The 23,739-nt window shown below is 41.1% G+C and overlaps 1 protein-coding gene and 1 long non-coding RNA gene across 7 annotated transcripts in view; one reads left to right on the top strand and one right to left on the bottom strand.

Moving 5' to 3' along the window:
* Positions 1-1,006: 1,006 nt before the first annotated feature.
* On the bottom strand, positions 1,007-11,072 carry Slitrk3 (SLIT and NTRK-like family, member 3). 3 transcript variants are annotated; one of them, NM_001439446.1, is given in 2 exon segments: positions 1,007-5,163; positions 10,896-11,072. In NM_001439446.1, a coding segment is annotated over 1 exon segment (2,940 nt). In that variant the 5' UTR covers positions 5,143-5,163; positions 10,896-11,072; the 3' UTR covers positions 1,007-2,202.
* Positions 11,073-22,720: 11,648 nt separating this feature from the next.
* LOC147996301 (uncharacterized) overlaps positions 22,721-23,739 on the top strand; it is a 425,118-nt gene continuing 424,099 nt past the window's right edge. For 2 of the 4 annotated variants that reach the window (XR_015671870.1, XR_015671869.1), the window contains exon 1: positions 22,727-23,005. This is a non-coding gene — a long non-coding RNA (uncharacterized LOC147996301). Of the gene's footprint in view, positions 23,006-23,739 lie in introns of all 4 variants that reach the window. The other 2 variants (XR_015671867.1, XR_015671866.1) reach the window with 2 other exon arrangements.

A 23,739-nucleotide genomic window follows, 5' to 3' on the forward strand; every position in this document is an offset into this window, starting at 1 on the left:
TTTTAAATCCAATACCCTGAATGCATATACCACACGGACCTAGAAACTGATGGCATTCTCCTTTTCTATGAGAAAATGATGGAATGTAAGGCCTCAGCGACTCATGGGGAACTACATTCAATGTGTAATGATCATTTCCAAGGGCAACTTTAAGGAATCCAAACCTCACTCCACACTTCAGTGATGGCTGTGTCTGGAGATCGCTGAAGCTCTGCTGCCATCTACTGGCTGAATGCGGTAAGTACCTCTATCTCTCATTTGCGTCCTAAATTTCAATTTTCTTTGGTGTTCTGCTCACATGAAATGGATCATAACTTAACGTATCCTCAAGAAACTTTGAAACATCTTTTAACGTCATACAGAAAAATGAAACTTAATCATAATCAAGGTTCTTAACTCAAGCATTTCCGGGTCCATTTTCTGTGAGTGGTTGAGGGAAAAAAAAAGTCCAAACATAAAAATCACAACTTTAGCAGGTAACAGATATTCTAAAACTTCATTGACTTGAAGTCCTAGGCTTTTCTGGTGCTGTGTTTGAGCATGAAGATTGCTGTTGTACCTAAGTTGCTCTTGGATCTAATTTTAGTGCTTGTTTTTATTTAAAGGAGAGCTACATCGTTTCTCTGTTCCTTCGTGTCATTTGTCTGAAACCCACAGACGCTCGATTATCTCATCCAGATTAGTCCTATATTTCCTCATCCAGTCACTTTGTTTTCTCCCAGTCACACCCCACCTATTTCTCAGTGCCTCACTGGGAAACTGAATTTAAAATGTATAACCCATGAAAAACAGATCAGAATATCCAAGCCCCAATTTAATCCTAATATGGAATATGGATAAGGTATTATAATAATAATATTTATCAATATCACAGTGCATCGAACTTGTTAATCATTTAGCTTTCTGTATACCAAATAAAATAACATTTTTAAACGGGAATACGAAAAGCATGGCATAGCTGAAGGTTAAATTGAAGCTTTGTATCCTCTATATATAATGTATTATGTTTTTCAAAAACATTTTATTAGGAAAGCTATACCAGACGCATAATCACTATACAATGATTAAACATTACCTTTACAATTTATAATCACTGAAATTACAGAATAAATATATGCACATTTCCTTTGAATCTTTGTGTGTGAGAGAGAAAACATTAAAAGTGCTTCCTACAAAGCTGTTAGTGATATATACCCAGTTGCTCTTTTATTTTTTAATATCATATATTTATATATATTTATATATATATATAAGAAAGTGCAGATGTTCTCAAAAATCTTGACATCAGGATGAAATGTCACGAGGAGGGTGCTCAACCCTAGGTGTGTCTCCAGCTGTTAAACCAACAAGCCTTGGCTTCAGTAGGATCCAGCCTCGAATGTGACTTTTCCCAGGGTGGTAGGAGAGATGCTGTGAGCTGTACACTACGAGTGAAGGGCGCGTGGAGCTATGTAGAGGAAGAAATAGATTAAACCAGAACTAAGCATATTAAGTTGCAGGGGAGGAGTATGTGTGTGTGTGTGTGTGTGTGTGTGTGTGTGTGTGTGTGTGTGTGTGTGTGTACTGCACCCAGTGCAGGCTGTGGGACCTACGTGTATGTAGGGATTTGTTGTGTGCACATGAATATGTGTGTGAGAGAACAGTGTGAGAACATTCGAGCAAGACCCGCCCCTCCCTCCCCATCCTGCAGTTTTCAAGCATGCAGCAAACTGCATTGTTTATACATGTACAGAACCTGTGCCATGATGGGAAAAGGAGAGAAAGCCATAAATGTCAACCTCCCCCCTCCCTTTCCAACTGCAACTAAAGGGAAGAAAAGTTAAAGGAAATAAAAAGACACATTGAATTTTACTCATTTAGGATCAATACAACGATCCCCAATATACCTCACACATGGCACAGTCAAAGTCTCGAGTTTCAGTATAAAAAAATAATGATAACATTTGCTGGCAAAAGTCTGCGAAGGCACTTCATTGATTAATGATCTGAGTATGGCCCTTCCTCAAAATCGCATCTGAGAGGGGGGGGAGCACACTTTTGTATTCTCTAGTTATCATGCGTTTCAGTTCTGTCTTGGGCAGGGGAAATTGTAAGGATGTAGTTATTGGGACAAGTATAATGGGAGCCGGGGATATATTTCTTTTTATTTTCCTTTTCTTTTGGAAATCAAAACAAAGCCACTAATTTATTTTCTTCTTTCTGTTAGAACCTGTATGCTGTTTTCTCCAGAACTTCGAGGTAATCCGGCTTAGTTTGAAGTTTGGCCCTTAAGTCGAGGTAATCACTTTTGGGGGTTTGGTGGTCTGTGAAGCCCTTTCCAGCTGAGAAGAGAAGGGTTTCTTTCAGCCTGGCATCCTGCTGTAAGTCTGGATATTGCATGCCAGGGGGGTGGACATGTAGTTCCTTTAATTTGGGCACTGTGCCATAGAGACAGTCCACAAATCCCACTGTGCATGGAGCAGGCTGTGGCCTCTCACGTTCTAGTAGCAGACTGCCACCACCACAACCTCCCCCAGGGGGAAACAGCACCACCCCACCATTCTTCTCATGGTGGCGGAACCCAGCCAAGTCTCCCCCAGTCCCTCCACCTACCCCTGAAACCCCACCAACAGCCGAGTGGTGAGGGTGAGGGTGGTGATGGTTCACCGTCACTATGGTGTTGAGTTGAGAGTTGGAAACAGCCAGGGCCCACTCCTTCTCTTTTTCCAGCAAGGTCCGGTAGTTACTGTGGTTTTCCTTGGGTGTTTCTGCAAACTGCTCACTTCCTAAGAGCACCTCACCCATTCCTGGTGGCTGTGTCCCAGGACCTCCACGGTCTGTAGCTCCTGTGTCCTGTGCTGCTGAGGCAGCCACTTCTTCCTCTTCTCGAGGCTTATAGATGGGGTTGTTACACATTTGAGTAACTGGGTGGGGTATATACTCATACACGTGACCCACGGGAGGGGCTTTCTCTGGCGAGGACAGAGTTGGTCGCCCTCCACTTCCGCTCCCACCACCACTGCCCCCACTGTCCTCAAACAGACGGTGGCATTGCATCTGGATTCCTGTAAGGTCCACACCTTCCTGCCTCTTGCTTCTAAAGGGTAGCTTCTTCCTACGCCGACGGAGCACATAGGCAAAGAGGCCTGCAGCAACAAAGACAGCTGAGAAGAACAGAACCAACAGGCTGAGAATCAACACAGAAAGTGGCACAGGGCCCCCGGGAGGAGAGAAGTCATAAGGTGATGCACTTGTCGGTCCCCCGTTAGGGTGGTAATCTCCAGACTGGGGTGGGGATGGTCCAGGTTGGGCAATATGCAGCATCTCCGGGCATAAAACTTCCAGCTCAATAGTGCGCACATCACGGTGGGTGAGGTTCTCAGGGGTCCTACAGAGTACATCACCTACTACGCTGACTGAGCTGATGGTTTCGATCCACTGCTTAAAGGGGACTAGGTCACAAGTGCAGTCCCAAGGATTCTCATTGAGATCTATCTGCACAATGGCATTCAGGTGTTCAAGGACGCCAGCCACTGGCAGGTAGAGAAAGTAGTTCTTCCTCAAGTTGAGCCGAGCCAGGGATGTGCCTGCAAAGGCATCAGTTGGCAGGGTCCTCAGCAAGTTATTGTTGAGAAATAGCAGCTTCAAGTTGGGCATGAGGCTGAAGGCTGCAGGTTGGATTTCCCGGATGACGTTGAATTCGAAGTACAAGTAATGCAAGCTCTGGAGACCGCGGAACATCCCTGGTGTCAGCTTTTCTATATCATTGCCATTGAGAAAGAGACTCTTCAGATTGGGCAGGTTGATGAAAGCCCCATCCTGGACGTAGGAGATGCGATTGTTCCCCAGGTGCAAGAGATCCAAAGAAGAAAAATTCCAAAAATCGGAGCGGTATATCTTCTGAATAAGATTGCTACTCAGGTACAGCTTCTTGGCATTCAAGGGCCTTGGAAGGAGTTCAGAGATGTTGTTAAATCCTCGTTCTTTGCAGTTGACAGTCAAGCCAAGGTCATTGATATGCAAATTACATGTACACCCAGTAGGACATATAATGGGAATGGGTGGTCTAGTCTGATAGGGGGCAATAGGAGGTTGATTTGGACCAGGATATAAAGCCTGGGATGTAGATGGTGGTCTGGGTGTTCGGGGCTGTTTGGTGGGTTTTGGCTGCTTATTAGAGGATTTATATTCAACAGATGAAGCAGTAAAATGGACAGAAGATAACATAGAGGAGGGTTTCGTGGGCCAGGCATTCTCCTTGCTTGATGATAAGTGGGGAATCCCCAGACTGGCCTCCACCTCAGAGTCAGACAAGAGTGGACAGAGTTCAGTCTTCTTGATTTCACGGAGATCCTTCCCATGGAAGTGGAAAGGTGTCTCACAGGTGATGTCTCCCACCAGGGCTGTGTAAGGAATTCGCTCCAGCCAACTCTTGAGCTGCACAATCTCACAGGTACAGTTCCAAGGATTCTCTTCTAGCTGGAGCTCCATCAGGCTTCTGCCAATGTGATCCAGCATCCCACGGTAGAACAGAACTTTTAACCTGTTTCCACGAAGGTCCAGATGGGTTAAGGAAACAGCTTTAAATAAATTGGTTGGAAGCACGGGGATGAGATTATCATTTAAGATTAGAACCCTCAATTTACTTAGGTTCCGAAATGCCCCACTCTCTATTCGTTTAATGACATTGTAGTCTGCCTGAAGATATTCCAGACTTTCTAAGCCAAGGAAGGTGTCATTTCTGAAGACATCTAGTTTGTTCTCATGGAGATATAGTCTTTTTAAAATCTTAAGGCCATTAAAAGCTCCAGTTTGAATGTCCTGCAATGCATTGTTCCCAAGGTTAATGGACACAGCATTATTCAAGTGAAGAAAACTATTTGTGTACAATTTTCTCATCGAATTCCTCTGAAGATACAGTTTAAAGGGTCTTGACCAGAATTCAGTAATCTGACTAATGTTTGTAAATCCTTTGCTGTCACAATGTATGTGAAAGAGGCTTTCTTTAACTTCGCAGTAGCATGGATCAAAACAGGGCTCATCTATTTCCTCTGAGTCCTCAATCAGGGGAATCGGGGTAGTCCAACCTAGAGCAATTGTGCTTAGAAGAATGATCCACAGCATTCTCCCTCTGTGAAGCATCTCAGTTATGGTTGGCTTCATCGTTCCTGGTTGATAACAAAACTGCAACAGAAATAAAGATGCAGAATTTTTAGCTTTTGTACTACTTTAATTGACTCCTACATCTGGGGAATTTTTTTTAAGAGTGGTATGAAAACCTCAGCAGGTACGGAACTGATATTCCAAACGAGGCAGCAAAATGCTTAATGGTTAAAGTGGGCCCTATATTTTCAATTTAAGAGTCTGACATATTGCAACATGCAATGACATTTTCCTCAACCAAACCCTGCTCAGTAAGTGTTACATGACATGAACAAAAGCAGCATGCACTGATTTCCTCTTACAAAAAACAACGGAATTGGAATCCTGACTCAGCCTTATGGTCACAGACATATTCAGCTATAAAGACAGTAACTTAGTGATTTTACTTGCTTGCCTTTTAAAACTCAGGTTTGCCATTATCGATCATACTAGAAGTCATGGGGGAAAACACTGTTCTACAAATTGTAAACATTTATTATTTTAAAACATTGTATAACCAGAAGATAGTAAATAGTTCAAAGAAAAATGAACAAATTGCCTAATATCGGATGTTGAGATGTGAAAAGTTGTTATAAAATAAACTTAAGCTTTTCTTTTAAGAAACCCATGAAAAGCTACTTAATTACTATGTGAACCCACTTCCATGCCCAATCTCTAACCTTTCCTGTCCAAGCACAGAAAATATAAGTATCTTTTAGTTAAATAAATAATGTCTACACATTTTCATTTGGATGTTTAAAGCATTAGAGTGATGAGATCTTCTGAAAAACAGGCCCTTGCAATTGTCAGAGCTAAAGATAGTGACAGCTAAAGGTCGCTAAGCCTGGGAGTGTCTGAAGCAAAACACTTGCAAGAGCTTAGTTTGGAGTGAGAATCTTGCCTTGGAGATCAACTAAGGAACCATATATATGAAGATAGGGATCTAAAAAAGAAGTAGGTGGTTAAAGGGTGGAAACTCCAATTCTTGCTTATAAATGAGCAAGTATGTGATAACATTTTAGAAAAGATTTATGTTTCCAATGAGAAGAAATGAACTCAGTGCCCTACTCTGGAAACATACACTGCTTTCATTAAAGGTTCTCTTGCTTTGCTTAGCCACATCAGGATATGAAGACACGTACATAAATGCATTATAATATTACAGGTTTATTACATTATCCTTCGCAAGTCAGTGAAATATCCATTGAATTTGAATGGCTGATTTTAATGAATAAAAATAATCAGGGTCTCCAACCTATGTTTTCTTCCCACATCAGATACATATATCAAGGGAATATTCCTTAACTTGAAACACAAGGAGCACAAGGAGACAATTTATAAGGAAAGTGGGAAGAATTTATCTTTACATTCTACTGGCATATCATGAACACAGCTGCAAGGAGAAACTCTTGAGAAAGCAAAGTGGAATCTGCCTCCGGCATGGAATAGTCAATTTTTAGAAACAATTAAATGAAAAAGAGACAGAGAAAGCAGATGAGGATACATTACAGTGCCACTTAGTCTTCCCTTGGATTCCTTCTAAAATATTAGACTCTACTTACATTACATTCCTCCTCACCATTTAAAAAAATGTTTTTTCCACACTTCTGGGCTTCAGACAACCAGGCTAAACCAGATATCGTTGACTTACCTATTTTTGCAGGACGTTTGGATATTGGTTTTTATTTTTGTTTCTCAGCACTGACTATGGAAAAGAATGAAAAGACAAGCAGCAAGGAAAACAAAGCTTGAGTTTAAGGATCCTCTCTTGTCCAGTCCCTTCTTGCAGAAGCCGAAGCTAGGGGGGTTGAGGAGAGGGGGGAAGGCCCTAAAAAATAAATTAAAAAGCTAGCTTGAGACGTGCAGAGAATGCAATGGGCTCTTCAATGGGCTTCTTTAGGATGCAGGATTGCCGCTTGGCACCCTCAATAAAGGAGGGAGGAGATGAGGCTGCAGCAGGCTTCCAGCTCCGCCGCTGCTGCTGGGTGCGCCGCCTCTGTAGCAGCTCTCCCCGGTTACCCTACACCCTTGGGCACCAGGGGGGAAGGCAGGCTCATACCACACTGCGGGATTTGGATTTCTTTCGCGCTGTGTATTTTGTTTGTTTTTTAATGTGTGTTGAAAACCCTTCAGCGTTTCCCATCATGAAAATGAGCTCCAAGTAGGGGAACACGCTTAGCCTTTGGTCGGGAGCGAGCACTAAGAAGCCTTGACTATACAATTGTGTGTGTGTGTGTGTGTGTGTGTGTGTGAGTGTGTGTGTGCACGTGTGCGCGCATAGCGTGTGCTCGAGGGAGCATGAAGGGGAGCTGAAAGAAGTAAAGCACTCAAGAGTATAGGTATTCAAAAGAATAAAGCCAAGACCAAGAAAGAGAAGAGAACCTGAGGGAAACATTCTTTTGCCAGAAGGACATGGGTAGAGATGGGGGCGAGTACCAGCCCCTTGGACCTTTGCTTCCTAGTTCCCCTCTTTCATGCAGAGGCTTTGGAAAGTGAAACCATATTTGGAATGAGCTTTTCTCTTCACAGACTTCCCTTCAAGGCCAGGATGAGCTAGTTATCCACATCCTGCAGGTGGAAGAGCTGAGTCTCTCTGGCTCTGCCTGGGTGTCCCAAATAAGAGCTCAAGCATCCTTAGCTACTTGAACGGACTTTTTTGCATTTTGCTTCAATCCCTGTGCACCAAAACCTTTCCTTCAATTTAGATTTACTTCTATCTCAACAACTCTGCGTTTTCTTTCAACTTTCCGCTCTTCCTTCCTTTCTTCCTTCTTTCCCAGGTTCCCCTCTACCTTCTCTCCCTTACTGGCTCTCTCTATCTCCCTTCCTTCTTCCCTTTCTCACCTCCTCTTTTCCCTCTCTCTCTATTACTTGGGGGATGGAGAAACTTGAAAAGCAATGGGGTAATTCATACTCTTTGGAGACCTCAAAGGAGGGAGGTTTCTGACATTGATTTTCTTTTCCTTTAGTTCCTCCTGCTGCTTTCTTCTCTTCTCCTCTTCCCCTCTCTTCCTCTCTCTTTCTCTTTCCTCTCTAGTATCCCCAAAAGAGAATAATAGTGAGTGTCCAGATGAGAGGCGATTGAATGCAGGTTTGACAGGGTAGAAGCAACCAGCTCTCTCACAGAGTCCCTCTAAAAGGACCTTTCAAAAGCCTCAAATGCAAGGAGAAAACACAACTTGGTTGTGGAATTGGGGAGTGTCCAGGAAGCATCAAGGGGTTCTGTTAAGTGGGAACTGTGAAGTGTGTCCAGACTGCAGGACTCCTTTCCCCATCCAATCACCAGTTCATGGGGAGGGGGGTAGAATTTCAGTTTCCTGACTACTTAATAATTGAACTCTCTTGTCAGGGCCTCAAAGTTAGCAGGTGTTGAAGATGATTTCCTTAAGGTATTTTACAAAACTGTATTGAAAACGGAGGAGGAGGAGGAGGAAGAAGAGGAGGAGGAAGAGGAAGAGAAAGAAGAGCATAGGTATGAATTTCTTACCACTTTAAAGTCTATTTCATCTAATTGAGCAAAGCATTGCTTAAAAGTCAGTCCGAGATCTAGATGATAGACTGCCTTAAAAATATCCAGGCATCTGTCTATTGCCCCACAGTAACTAAGATTGGAAACAGCGATCGAACTCAGTAAGCAGGCTAGAAGATTCTCTAACATTCTGTATGTACCCTTCACATCCCAGACCCACCCTTTTCTCAGACAGGTCTCCACCAGGAAACAAGCTTACACTCAAAAACCTCAGTGCACACCGAACACTGATCAAAAAAGAGCAGTTCCACCTCCCTCCCCAGTACCCCCAGCCCATCTCCCTGATCTCCCAGTTTGCAAAGGCAGCAGCTGTTTCAGGGATCCTGTGGGAATCCAGGCTCTAATGGAATGGATGGGTAATCAGGAGGCTGTCCTAGGCTTCCCAGTCACAGTAAATGGCCTCTGCAAACATGTCCCACTGGTCTCTGGAACTACAGTCCTCAGTGCTGGACATTGGCCATGTCCTAAAGGCCCTTTCACAAGCTTCCTTTCCTTTATTTTAGCATAGCATGTTAAATGGTGGGAAGACTCTGAAAGTTAGGGGATGCGGGGCCCTTGGGCTGGTTTCTTCTGCGTCCTGCTGGGAGCGCCGGCACCATTTATTTGTCCAGAGAAGGACAAGAAGCTCTTTCTACCCAGCGAGCCCCTTTCCCAACCCCCCCTTTCAGTGCTTCCCTTCATTCCAGATCTAAGATTAAATATTCCAATATGGAAGCGAAACGATCTCCCTGGAACAAATAATTAAAATGCTGCATCATTCATTTTCTGAAGAGCTATGAGCTTTCTATAGAACCCTTTTATCCTGCTGCTGACAGTCCAAGAACACAAGGAGTCTCTTTAGAAAAAAAAAATATATACATATACATATATATATATATACATATATATATATATATATATATCCCCATCCCCGTTTTCCTTTGGTCTCTTAAAATACAACCCAGCGCTCCACAGGGGGGAGGGGTTCTCCTCTTGGCCACCTGGCCTATATGTTAGAGTTAAGATTTCTTTCCCCTGTAGAACAGGTTTGAGGTTATATTAGTCTCCAGAAGCCGTTCTTTCACCAACGTCCTTACATCTATTGAATACAATTCTTATAAATGTATATAAATAAATTTTAAAAAACCCTAGCACCTGTGAGTGTATGGGAGATCCAGCGGCCAAAGTCTATGCGTTCTACAGCACACATCCTACATAAGACACACACTGATCTCAATCAGGCAAAGTAGGAACCGGTGTTGATGAGTACCTATGGTGCAGAGCGCTCAGGATCTCCGAGGTTCGCTCCAAGGGGCTTCTCAGCGGGAGGGGCAAACTCTCCGCGAGGCTGCATTGTATCCGTCATTCTGTCGCCCAGGATCTTCCCCTCTTCCAGCCACCAACTTTCGGAAAGGCTACCAAATCACGCTTGTAATCCTTTTAGAGTGGTCCACCTTTTAGACTTTGAGGGAAATGGTCGCTGCATAGCGATGGGAGAGCAGGGCGCGCACCTAACGCGGTGAAGCTGGCGATGGTGGGCTCAGGACCATTGCTCTCTGTGCTTGCCCCAGATGACAGGCAGGCTGTGCGAGTGTCCCAGGACCTGGATCTCCTGATCAAAGATCATGGTGCTCTCCCTTCAGTGGCAAGCTCCCCAGTTCCTGAGAGCTCAGGTCCCTTTCTGCATTTCTCTTGTTCTGTATCTCGCTGAAAGATTGTCTCTCTCACAGCGCAATCCCTGCCTGCGGCCTCGGTCGACTCGAGGAGATAGAGCTAGCCCTTGCCTTTCCCGAGTGTCTTTGCTCTTTGCCCTTTGGATGGGTGGGAGTGGGGGTGGGTGGCATGGAGATGAGAGAAGACAGGGTGGGGAGAGACGGAAAGGAGGCAGGAAGGGGGCGACTAGATCTCAGATCCCAGCATTGGTCAGGTGGTGGGGTGGGGGGTGGGGGTGAGGACATAGATACAACAGTATGGCTGTACACACCACATTGCACTTGGCGTTGGGAAATCTCAGGCAGAACACTAAGGCGATGTGATCCCGTTGGCGGGGTGTGAATCCCCTGACAGCCCACCATTCAAGCGCCTTCACTTCTTCAGCCAGAGGACAGGGAGAGGTGGGCAGAGGAGGGGGGCGAGCTTTCCAGGCCAAGGAGACGCTCCCGGCGGCGACAGTGGTGGCGACCGCATCTTTTTAAGACTGACCTGCTTTAAAAGTACCGCTTTGATGGCCTAGGAAATAACTAAAATCAGATTACACGTTACTTACCGAACGTCTGCCTCTAAACTGGGAGCGCCAGGTCAGGGACTAGAAGGCAATACAGAAACGCAGGGCTGGAAACCGAATGCAAAGCCATCAGCCGCCCCCAAATCGCGCACCGAGGGAGCGGCGCTCCGGAGCCCCCAGATCAGCCCATCACTGGAGCCTCCGCCAGCTTGTCCCCCCGCACCCCCGGCCCCTCCTCCGCGCCAACTGTGTAAATCAGCCGCCGCAGTCCTCTCGCCGCGCATCGCAGGCAAATCCCTGCTTAGGAAGCAAGTGATTCTCTCTCTCTCTCTCTCTCTCTCTCTCTCTCTCTCTCTCTCTCTCTCTCTCTCTCTCTCTCTCTCTCTCTCTCTCTCTCTCTCTCTTTCCCTCTCTCTACCCCCTTCTATTTATTGGTCACAATTTGCCAGCTCCACTAAGAGAGATCCTGTCAGGAAGTCAGCATTCTGTATCTGTGGATTGATTTTTAACTTTTGCAAATGAGAGATGGCTGTTTGGAAAATTACAGCTCAAACTGAAGGGGGTGGGGTGGGGGAGATGATCAGATTAAGAGCATCTGAACTGGATAGGATCGGGGGCAACATCGCTGAGTGTTTACCAGGAGCCCTTCCAAGTGGTTTGTAGAAACTGCCAACGGTCATGCAACATAGGTGACAAACTGAAAGTACGCACATTGCCTCATCTTTATACTTACTAACGTGGGGGTTTGAGGGGGGCAGTGATGAAATTGTAGCATGGCTGCAAGAAGGTGTGGATTTGAGTTGAGAGGAGCCAGATACCAATTGGTGACAAATGAGATGAGGACACTGGGAAGATGCTTGCACACATGTGAAAGTGCTCCATGATTCAGGGGACCACTGCCCCCACTGCAGTCTTGTTAATGCAGTGGCTCAATGCTCCTCCATCCAATCTGCAGTGCAAACCAACGCAGTTCTTTTTAATAGATCCTGTTCCTCAGCCAACTGTCTTGGAGAAAGGGTAGGATTTCCCACTCACTCCCAAACAAGAGGGGGGGGGGAGGTCTGTGGGAGACATCTCTGGGCCTCTCACCATTCTTTTTAGATGTGAAAACATTGAATTGTCCAGGACAAATGAAATTATGTATGCATTATCACTGTAAGCATAAAATCAACTTGGCCCTATTTTCAGAAGTTTTCAAAGGAACTCCAGCTTATCACTTGAAAAGAAGCAGAGCTTTCTTTTAAGTTGTTCATGACAACATTTATGAGGCAGGCATAGAGACACTTTGCCTCTTATTTTCTAGTTTTGACCATTTGTCTGCTGTATAGGCATGTTTAATTGCAGTCTAGGGTGCATGCTGCTATCATTATAAAGGAAAGACTAGAATTGGCCATGACCAGAAAGAAGGCCCTGTTCAGCTTTATGTAACACATAGGCACACAAACACAGTTGATTCAGAGGTAACCACTTTGGTAGTCTGTAAAGTGGGGATTTAGAATGTCATACTTAAAATGTTTCAGTTTGTTCTTCAAAATGCTCAGTGTCCTTTAGAATTATTAACGAAATATCTCCAGAGACCCAGAACACGACCAAAGCATCATGACATAGAGCCTGTTCCTTTGAAATATAGTGTTTCAGTTTTATGGGGCAAAATTCAAACTTCTATCAGTGTTTTCTAGGTCAAAAATGCCTTCTTTGTGAGCCTTCAGTGTGCGAAGACTTGGGTGTGGAAGGAACATTTGTCATAGCAGTTTCCCTAATGAGCTTTCCGAATTCGGTTTCAAAGAGCTTTATCCAGGAAACACTGCCAACAAACTCTATCCTTCCCCCAAAACCCCAGGAGTCAGGTGTAAGAGAAATCAAATTGCAATAGTAGGCTGAGGAGTCAAGAGATGCTTCAGGCCTTGTTGAGTGGTTGCACAACTCGGGTTGCCATATTCCACGTAGGCAAGTGTGAAATCACACGCATGCCTCTTTGCCTCAGGGCTGGGGAGTATAACCCTGAAGGAACCTCACATCATCTTCTGTAAATTAGCTGACTCTCTTTGACTTTTGAATCTATTTTTACCTCATTCGATTTTCATGCTAACTTTTGATGCAAAAATCCCAAATATACTCGAATAATTGTTTGCTCTAAGGAGCATTGAAAAGGTGAATTGATAGAGTGAGCTGATAATATTAATGGTGAACACTACAAGCACAAGTATTTCGAGCCAAATTTATTTTTTTTAAAGAAAGGTGTGGAATAAATCACCTTTCATGTGTCTTTGCTCTGTGTTATGAATTTTAGTGTTTACTACACAGATATTTGTTGCTTCAGCTATAGCCTGACTGACTGAAACTTACTTGCCACATACTATGGAGAGAAGAAACCTCCATTTCTAAAAAAAATACTTTTATTGATGATGTAATATCAAGTAAAAGCATATATAAAAACAATATATAGAATGTAATTTCCAGACCCAACCAAAGATCTTGTCATGCTAGCTATTATAAATTTTTAAGACAGAAAGACATCTTCCAGAGGAAAGCAGTGGAATTGAGATGAATAGTGTTAACCAATTTTTCTTAGCTACCTTGTATTTCAGTCAGGGTGGTTTAGAGTAAACAGATATGTTGATATGTGTAACACTGACATAGTATCAGGATGGTTTATAGTTCAATGGAACACATACTCCTAAAGCCTCATTCCATACATGGAATCATAGCATGCCCGGAGTATAGATTGTATGAGGTGATGAACACGTTTTAACTTGTTTTGAGCTATTACGCAAACAATCTTCAAGCTCACTAATTTCCATTCCTGCGCATCCTAAGTAATTTTGTACACTAAGTGAACCAAAAGCTAACTGCAAGTTTATTTGAGCTACTACCATTGAACCAACTGAAAGCACAATTATAAACAATGTTTTCAATGAGAACAAAACGTGTAAAATTTAAAGAAATATAAACCACTGATCAAAAATAAATGTGAGGAATAGAAGTGGGGGATATCAATATTTAATGTAAGAATTTGAGAAATCAAACACTTCAGGCTGGGTGCTAGATAGTTGCGGAAGTATGGATTAGTTCAGCTCTCCCCCTATCTTCAGAGATGAGCTCTTGGAAATACCTTTTACAGTTCAAAAAGAAATTGCACACCCTTTTCTTCGCAGGTATCTTAGCGAACATTTAGCAAGTATTTCCGTTTGGAGCAGCTGTATTACCAATCTAGTGGAGAAACCTAAATGTGGAGAGAGGGTCATGTATTCACATACCCATTCACTTTCTCTATAGTTTCACATAAGAATCTCAACATTTTGTAGGCTTCCAGTAAATAAAACCTGATGTTTTTAATGTAAATACGTGTTTGAATCTGAAAGGTTAGTTGAACTCTCCTAAGACAATCAAAGCTTATTTGTTCAGTGTAGTACATGCCACGGTACACTTGAGAATTTCAAATGTCAACTGGAAGGAGTTAGAGTTCTCTTAAATATGTGTGTATTCTGAGGATCAAATATAGATCATCAAGTTCTGTAGCAAGCGGCCTTGCCTACTGCTGAACAATGGTTTTATAGAATCACAGAGTAATTCTAAAGGGACTGGGAAGAAAAGCACCTATCGCAGCGGTTCTCAACCTGTAGGTTGCAATCCCTTTGGGGCCAGCCTATCAGTTATCCCGAATATCCTATGTACATTGTGATTCATGAAAGTGTTCCTAAAATTATAGCAACATAATCGCTTTGTGTTTAGGGGTCACTACAACATAAGGAACATGCAGTAACATCACACCATGGATTAAAAGGGTCACAGCATTAGGAAGGCTGAGAACCACTGACCTTATATGGTTAATTATGTAATATCAGAATCTAGACTTTAATATCTGAAGTTAAGGTATTATTAAGACAATTGTCTATAATTGTTGCCAATAGAGTAGACCTCGGTGAATCTCAGGAGAGCTCACACTAGGACAAATTTAACTGACTGAAAACATTTTCTCTTTTATTGAAAATGGATTATTTTCTCATACACTATACCCAGATTGTAGTTTCTGCTCCCTCTACTCCCCCCCAGTACCACCACACCTCAACTCCCATCCAAATCCACTCCTTTTTGTCTTTCATTAGAAAAGAACACATAACAAGAGATAACAACAGTACAAAACTAAATAAAATATAAGATAAAATAAAAGGCTATCACATCAAAGTTGTGCAAGGCAAGTAAACTGACAGAAAACAGCATAATCAGAGACCACAAGTTCTCACACTCAGGAGTCTCATTAAACATAAAGCTATAAATCACACACCGAGGACCTGGTGCAGACCCATTCAGTCTCCTTGAATTCCTATGAGTTGAAGTCTACCATCCTCTGTGGCTCTTGTATTCTTTCCTCCCCCACTTCCGTGGTGGTTTCTCTGAGCTCTGAGGGGAAGAAATTTTAAAAAATGACCTCACTTTGTACTTACTTGGCTTTTCTTCATCAATTTTTGTTTGTTTGCTTGCTTAAATGTCAGATGATAAGTTTCATATTCATTCACGGATACACACAGATCAGACAGTCACCTGGAAAGCTGCATTGCAAACTTAAACCAGACGTGGTAACACATGCGGATGGTTACAGCACATGGGAAAGGCTGGTGCGTCGTCAATTCGAGGCCATGCTGGCCTCTGGTGAATTTTCTAGGCCAGCATGAGCTACACAGGATTTTTACACAGGCTTGGATACATTGCAACTCTGAGAATGAGATAAAATGAAGTAGTAAAGGAGATGAGTTAGGAACAGAAAAGGAACAAAAACCATCAAACTATGAGTCTAGTAGAATTAACATGATAAATCTCACACTTATTTCTGAAAGACACGTGTTTCACTTCCATGGAGCTCCCATGGGAGCACAATTAAAGTACAGTATATAGTCTCTCCTGTCTAGTTCTAAAGCTGGCAACAACATCCTAGACAATAGTAATGATATTGACTGAAAAATAACTTGCATGATACAGAATGGCGTGTATAAATTAAGCTGATTTGCCCTCAAGGCTTTGAACTTTTTGAAGTTATTTGAGAGCAGGAATATGACGTGAATGTCTTGAAATGAGATTTATTTAAATATGAGTGATCAAACATTTCTTTCCCCATGAACTATGGGACCAAGTACAAGGTTTTCATCTGGCACGTGCTGGAATTTGCAGGGGATGGGACTCCTGAGTGTGGCCTTGTAATTTAAGTGTAGAACAAGAATGCTGTGGAACATTGTCTTTCATTTCTTTCAATGTCATCAATTTCTAAAGTACAAACATGAAGCCTGTGATAGATTCCATGATTTTGGCTGCCTTCACCTCACAGTTGGGACTTGCTTATACAATTCCTTCTAGTTTCCATGGGCTATCTAAAGCTCAGTCCTCAGTCCTATGTCATTAAACAACTAATGTTTACGAGCTCTAATATCTATACCCCTGCCTCTCGAGCACTGAAATTGATTCTTTTTCACATATGCATGTCCAACAGAAATTACAGAACACCAAATGGGGGCAATTTCCCATCATATTTGATGAAACCCAGCTATTTTGCTGGTGACTGCTAAAAATTGTATTTCCTCATATACAAGTTCTTTGAAAATATTGGCGAGCTGGGGAATGTGTTTATTACAAGTGCTGGAGTTAATGAATATTTTAAATAATACTATGATAAAAATATTAACATACGGGACATAGTTAAGACACTTCACTAGTTTTTAAGGAGATAATATGTAATTCTGTCTGTTATCAATTTCACAGTGGTAAAACGTCTTGTTAAAGAGTTCATTAAAATACTTTATTAGAATGTAAAAGACTGCTTCTATACCTGGAATGTTTTTATTTTTCACCTTTAAATATTCAAAGGATAATCTGACCTAAAGTACTTGCTTCTTAATTTATTACGGCATTTCCATTCAAAGACCTCTAGGCAAATTAAGAAAGACCTAGCCTACCATTCTGGAAAAAAATGACTTCAAAATCATATGTAGTTAGGCTCCTATGTATTACTCCCTTGCACGCTCCCTCGTGTGTGTGTGTGTGTGTGTGTGTGTGTGTGTGTGTGTGTGTATGTGCGCGCGCGCGCATATGCGTGTACGCGCACGCGCACTCTGTGAGAATACAAAATGTAAATGAAATTGACTCCTGTAAAATATGTGCTTGCATTGTTTTGTCTCTTGATGTCTTAACAAGTGTGATGCTGCTTGCCTGAAATTACAGCATTCAGAAAGGGGAGGCAGACAGAACTGAAATTCATGACCCACAAGGCTCCATAGTGAGATGCAGTAACAGCAACAAAATGTAGTTTGTGTGAAACAAATTAACCCTCTATAAATAAGATATAGGCATGAGTTACATTTCTTAAATCTATCTCAATATACTTTTATTGGTATCAAATAATAATCTTCAATTAGAAATTTGTGAAACAACAAAAATATCCTCTTTTATATTGATGATTTTTCTTTTTTGGTTCTACATTCTTAAGCAAACGATGCTGAAAACAGCTGCTCTCAACAATATAGTCACTCAGAATTAACCTCCACATTGTAAGGGTTTCCTAACACTCATTAAAGCTATGGTGAAATTCTAGTATCTTTTGTCTCTTTGATGAAAATACACAGGAATATAGATTGAAGATTTTCCACCTTTAACATCACTTTCAGTTTTTAGAAACTATTAATTCATTTTGGAACACTGTAGTTCATTGTTGGATGAACTCAACACAGCTACTCAGTACTAGTTAGTCATCAAGCTGGACTAGATTCTCACATTCATATGAAAAACACATGGAAAGAGTGATTCCTTGTCCCTAATCTTGAACCGCCTAATTGTCTTTCTTTTAATTGCTGTAGTTTCCACGCTTGGGATATGTTAAACACCTGCTGCTATATAGTAGTCTCTGTTAATCTCTCACTACAAGAGCAAGTTTCCCAAGAACAGGGACTAGCTCATTGTGCTGCTCCTGACACTTAGATTGTGTACAATCCATAAAAAGAAATTCTTGAGAATGTACTGAAGGATCAGAGGAATGAGTTCTGTCTTTCATCGCTACATACTTCTGAGTTTGCATTACTTTTTTTTTTCCCTCAAATCAATTTCCTTTGCATGGGCAGGCAGAGAGTTCAGTTACTGCATGACCTTTCAACTACAAAACTGGAAGCCATCTGACTTTTCTTCCATATAAAACTCTAATTAGACAATTTTTCCATTAAGGTCGAGCAAATCATAGATTCCTGGCTAGTGAGAGGGAGTGTAATTTTTGTGGCCAGGTGTATATTCCTAGCTGAAGCAAGCAGAGACACCCCAGAGCATGTTTCCTTAGCTGTGAGATTTGTGCACAGACATGAATGTATCTAGTATAAACCGCCACTGGGGCTACATCTTTACCAATGTTCTTCACAATATCAATTTAACTCCCGTACCTTCTACATCTTTTCTCTTTCCTAACCAAATAACTTCTCTGGGCTCTTGTTACACTCAGCTCCCTCACAGATATAGGATGCATCTACAAGGTCCCTCTAATAGATACATTCCCATCTTTTAACCAACCTTCAGCAATATAATAGGTTGAAATGAACTTCCCTTGAGTAAGTCTTTTCTAGTACATATTTAATGAAACATGTTAATTCTAATAACTTTTGGCTATTTTACTCCAATTCAGACTGTTGTAAACTTATATTGATGCAGAGTTGTTAAAAAAGACAACAAGTGGGGGTTGGGAATTTGGCTCAGAAGGCCCTGGGTTCGGTCCCCAGCTCCGAAAAAAAAAAATAGAAAAAAAAAGACAAGTTAACAAACATTTTTAAATAGTTTTATAGAAGGAAAATATTAACAGATAGAATATTGGCAAGACTAAACTCCAACTTTTCCCAGACTGTTCTACTTAGCTTTTAAATAATAGCAGGAAACCATGTGAGTCTTTATATAGCTCCTGGTTTTGATACATTCTAGGCTGACCCCTCACAGGGTTATCTTCATCTCCTGTGCAGAATCTGCTCTTTTCTACCCAATAAACCATAGCTAGTGTGAAAGGGTTTGCAATATAATTAAAGACCCTGAATGTTTTATTTTGAGTAGTTTTTTTGTTTTCTTCAGATCTGGTTTAATGGGGCAAATATCTTCAGATGGTATTTGTCTTCTTACTCCGGAGAATATATTTTCTTGGTGGCCTTGAAGAAACAAGCCATGGAGAGTTCTAAGGCCCCAAGGAAATGAAGTTTGCGACAATCTGTAGGAACGTCCAAATCAACTCTTCATCAGTCAAACCTCTAGGTAAGAGCACAGTGTATCTGAAACCTGGATTACAACCTTGCAGGACTCTGAGAACAGTGAACATCTGAGATAAATCTGGAACAGTATTTTGCTTGGAAAAATTGAAATATGACAGATATATTTTGTATAACTCAGTAAGTTTTTTGGTAGTTTGTTATATAACACCATAAATCTAATTTAGACCCTTATCGTGGTTCATTAATAAAGATGGATATTTAGTACTTAGTTCTTCGTCCTCATTATTTGTCTCCTTTCCCCTTATACTTTCTCTATATTTGACACAGCACAGAAATAGAAATTTTCTCATTAAATCCCACTCCTATATGATGGGCTATTTATAGTTAATGACTGTTAGTGCTGTATTTGTTTTATCAGGATTCAGTCTTTGAAAGGATATCCATGTACTTACATGAACTCAGAAAAGGCAGTCATAAGTTTAGGAGAAAAAGGTAGTTGGTGTAGGAGAAGAGAATGGAAGGAGAGAGAATGGAAGTAGAATATATCCAAATACATATGTATGTAGAGTATCAAAATATTTTAAAAGAAGAAAAGAAATAACTTTGTCTTTTTTATTAGATATATTTTTATTTATATTTCAATGTTATTCCTTTCCTGATTTCCTGTCCATAAGTCCCCCATCACCTCCCCCTCTCACATATGGATGTTTCCCCCAACTACCCCCCCTTACCGCTCCCTGACATTCCCCAGCATTAGGGGTCCAACCTTGGCAGGACCAGGCTTCCCCTTCCACTTGGTGTGCCAACAAAGTTATTCTCTGTTACCTATGCAGTTGGAGCCCAGGGTCAGTCCATGTAGTCTTTCAGTAGTGGCTTAGTCCCCGGAAGCTCTGGTTGGTTGGCATTGTTGTTCTTATGGGGTTGCAAATCCCTTCAGCTCTTTCAATCCTTTCTCTAATATTCCCAAAGGGGGTCGTGTTCTAAGTTTAGTGGTTTGCTGCTAGCATTGACCTCTGTATTGGACATGCTCTAGATATGTCTCTCAGGAGAGATCTATATCCAGTCCCTTTCAGCATGCAAGTTTTAGCTTTATCAATATTATCTATTTAGAGATTTATATTTTCTTACTTTATTTTCCCTGGTCTGAGTATAATAAAAAGCATTCTTCTCTTCTTGAAGGGCAAGAGCTATTCATAAGAACTACTTTTAATTTTTATTCATTATGTTATTTGTTTACATGTTAATTGTTATTCCCATTTTCTTTTCTGCAAACCGCCTATCCAATGCCCTCTACCCCTGCTTCTATGAACGTGCTCCCCCAACCCCCCACCCACTTCAGCCTCATTGCCCTAGCATTCCCCTAACCTGAGGCATTGAACCTTCACAGGACCAAGGTCCTCCCCTCCCATTGATGCCAGAAAAGAACAACAAAATCAACCAATCGGACCCCTCAGAGCTCCTCTCAAGGATTAAACCACCAACCAAAGAGTACACATGGAGGGACCCATGGCTCCAGCTGCATATGTAGCAGAAGATCTTCTTTCTTAGCCCACAGCCACTTCTTCTGTAAGCAACAACAGTTCATACTCTGTTCTTCCAGGTTCTGTCTCAGCTAAAGACAAACAAAATGTCTTTGCCTATGCAATTGAGAAATTAACTTATCTTTTTTTTTTTTTTTTTTGGAGCTGGGGACCAAACCCAGGGCCTTGCCCTTGCTAGGCAAGCACTCTACCGCTGAGCTAAATCCCCAACCCCTTAACTTATCATTTTAAGATTCCCTTTGCACAAAGAATATATAATTTATTATTTTAACATAATTATTCTTCAAATTTATAGAAATGTTTGCATAAACGTTGACCATAGAAAATTCAAACATTAAAGATTGAAAAATGGTTTCCTGAATTTATCTATCAAATGTTTATGTAAGATGTTTTGATAAATATTAAATGCATTTGTGTTTGTTTACTGTTTCTTTGCTAGTTACACATTTCCAAAGTTTCTGCCTACAGTCTTATGCTGAAACAATAAATATCTTGATTATCTAAGAGTTTCCATGCATCACTAGTCATAGTGCAGCATAGAAGTCATGTAATTTAGGATATAATTAGCCAAGAAATTCTCATTCTTTTCTTTTTTTTCAGAGCTGGGTACCGAACCCAGGGCCTTGTGCTTGCTAGACAAGCACTCTACCACTGAGCTAAATCCCTAACCCCAGAAATTCTCATTCTTAATGGCCTATGAATTGAAGGTATGGTTACATGAAGAGCAGACAATGGAGATTTGGATTCTACCACAAGGGGTTTCTAAAGCTGATACAAGCTCACCAAAAATATGGTTTTAAACATACTCACATAAAATTTAAAAATACTCTAATTAAATATTTTAGAAAAACATTCAATCATAATACTGAAATAAACAACTCGGTTGAAGTACAAATTAAACAAATTCTGTTTTTATTATAATGTATATTTTTTAAATCCTGACTTAAACTGTGGGGTCTTGCGGAGTACATAACAGTGATTCATAATTTTCAAGAAAAATACAATATCTCTATAGACAAATTTCTTATTAAGTAGCTTCAATGTAAAATTGTATGGGAAAAAATGTATTCCTAAATTGATTTATGGTAGAATCTACCTGACAGGACACCTAAAGGATGCTTGGTCCAATCTTCGGGCAATACAGAAATACCCAGTATTCAGATTTCTAAATAGGCATAGCAGTGGAAAAACTTTTAAATATTTGATTTACATAACAGTACTTAAAACTTGGTGTTCTTTACTGGAAGAGCTTTTAAAGGGATACTGGAGATAATTGAAGAAACCACTTGTAATTTGGAAATCTTATAAGCCCTGGTCACAGGAACTAGGAGAAACTGCTTTTTTTCATGTTACCACACTCCTCTGGTCACGATGTTACGTTTTTACTGGTAAGTTCTGTAACTCTTTTTAAGTAACAGCACATTTTTAACATGATTCTGTTCTCTGTGAAGCCACCAGATTTTTGTTTTGCAAAGCTGTCTTTGAGTTAAGTATCAAAGATGTGGAAATTTCTTTTAGCAGCCTGTGATAATTATTTTACTTTGAGATGAATCACCAAGAAGTGAAAAATTAAATTGCACTCTTGTGAAATTTATTCATATATGAAATAACTGTATTTTTATTTTATGCTAAAATATGAAAGTAATAAAATTCACAGAAATTCACATAGAACAGAACGAACGTTTCTGATGATTCTTCCTAGCTCTTCTCTCTCTCTCTCTTTCTCTCTCTCTCTCTCTCTCCATCTTCTTGCTCTTCGGATCGGCTCCTTCTTTTCATCCTCTCTCCTCTCTTCTTTCTTTTTCTAGCTCCCTCTCTCTCTTCCCTTTTCTCTCCCTCCTTTCCCAGTACCCGCTCTGCTCTGTCCCTCCCTCCCTTCCTCTCTCCGATCCTCTCTCCATCCCTCTCTCCCTCTCTCCTTTTCTTCCACCCTTCTTTCCTCCCTTTACATCTTACTGGCTTTTTTTTTTCTATCAGAGAAGTGTGTAAATGAAACAGTATGCTGCTTATTTAACAAAGAATTTGCTGACATTTCTTGTTCCACCCACAGTTGTTAAAAATTCGCTGCAGCTGCGTGGAGTTGCCTCCAGATGGCGAGCTAGAGTGCACACTCAGCCCAGAGAGTGGCCGGTTACCCGCTGCTGAGAATGAAGCTCAGAGCGTCTGAGCTTTAAGCTGGTTCAGCTCAGAGGTGGGTTTCCCGAAGTCTGTGGTGGACCACCGCAGCAAGTCAGCACTCACCGTACAAGCCTTTGCATTTCTGAGAATGTAAAGAACTTAAGCATGCGGCGCTCGGAGTGTAGATTGCTTTGTAGTATTTCAAAGCAGCGCTGATCGTGGGCAGAGGAGCCGATATGTGTGCAACAGAAACTACTCAATGGAACTATGCTGGGTATGAACTGGTCTGATCATCCTTTGTGTATTAAATGTTCTGTGTCCTGAATTGTGCTTATATGTAAATATCCATCTCATTTTCACTAAGATAATGGGAGCTTGTGTGTGTGTGTGGGTGGGGGGGTGGTCACAGTTTCTTCCCCCCCACCCCTCAAGAGTGATACAATGAAAGCTTTACCAAAAAAAAGTATTTATTGAGAAAAATAAGACATAAATTATAGCCTAAACTACACATAATAGTGATGCTAGAATACTTTACTAATTTTTTTTCTTTTTAGAAAAAGAAATAAACCCGAATCGTATTGCTGTAGTTTTTTTTTTTTTTCTAGATATGACTTTTAAAAGACAATGGAAAGGAACATTTCACTATTATGGATTGGACATTGAAACATTTCTTTGTGCACGTGTGGACTTAGCCCATGTTTTCATAGCTGTGTTCTAGAAAGAGCATTGTACACCTGTGAAAACACCATGAAAAAATGTATACATGCCTGTGTATTCTGTATGATCTAATATACTCTGAGAAGATGTGTTGTGTTTGTATGCAAACTAACATATATGTGTTCCAAATGCCAAGATGTCATTGCACAGTTCCTGTGCACGGCTGGACATTTGTAACTTCACACTTCATTTGTGCCTGCATAACTTAGAAAGCTGGTCAAACATTGATTATAAATTAGCTGTGAATGACAAGGATATATTTGTTTTGTTGTATTTTAAATTGCCTGTATT

Source organism: Rattus norvegicus, chromosome 2 (genome assembly GCF_021556685.1).
Source record: "Rattus norvegicus strain SHRSP/BbbUtx chromosome 2, alternate assembly SHRSP_T2T, whole genome shotgun sequence".
Taxonomy (NCBI): domain Eukaryota; kingdom Metazoa; phylum Chordata; class Mammalia; order Rodentia; family Muridae; genus Rattus; species Rattus norvegicus.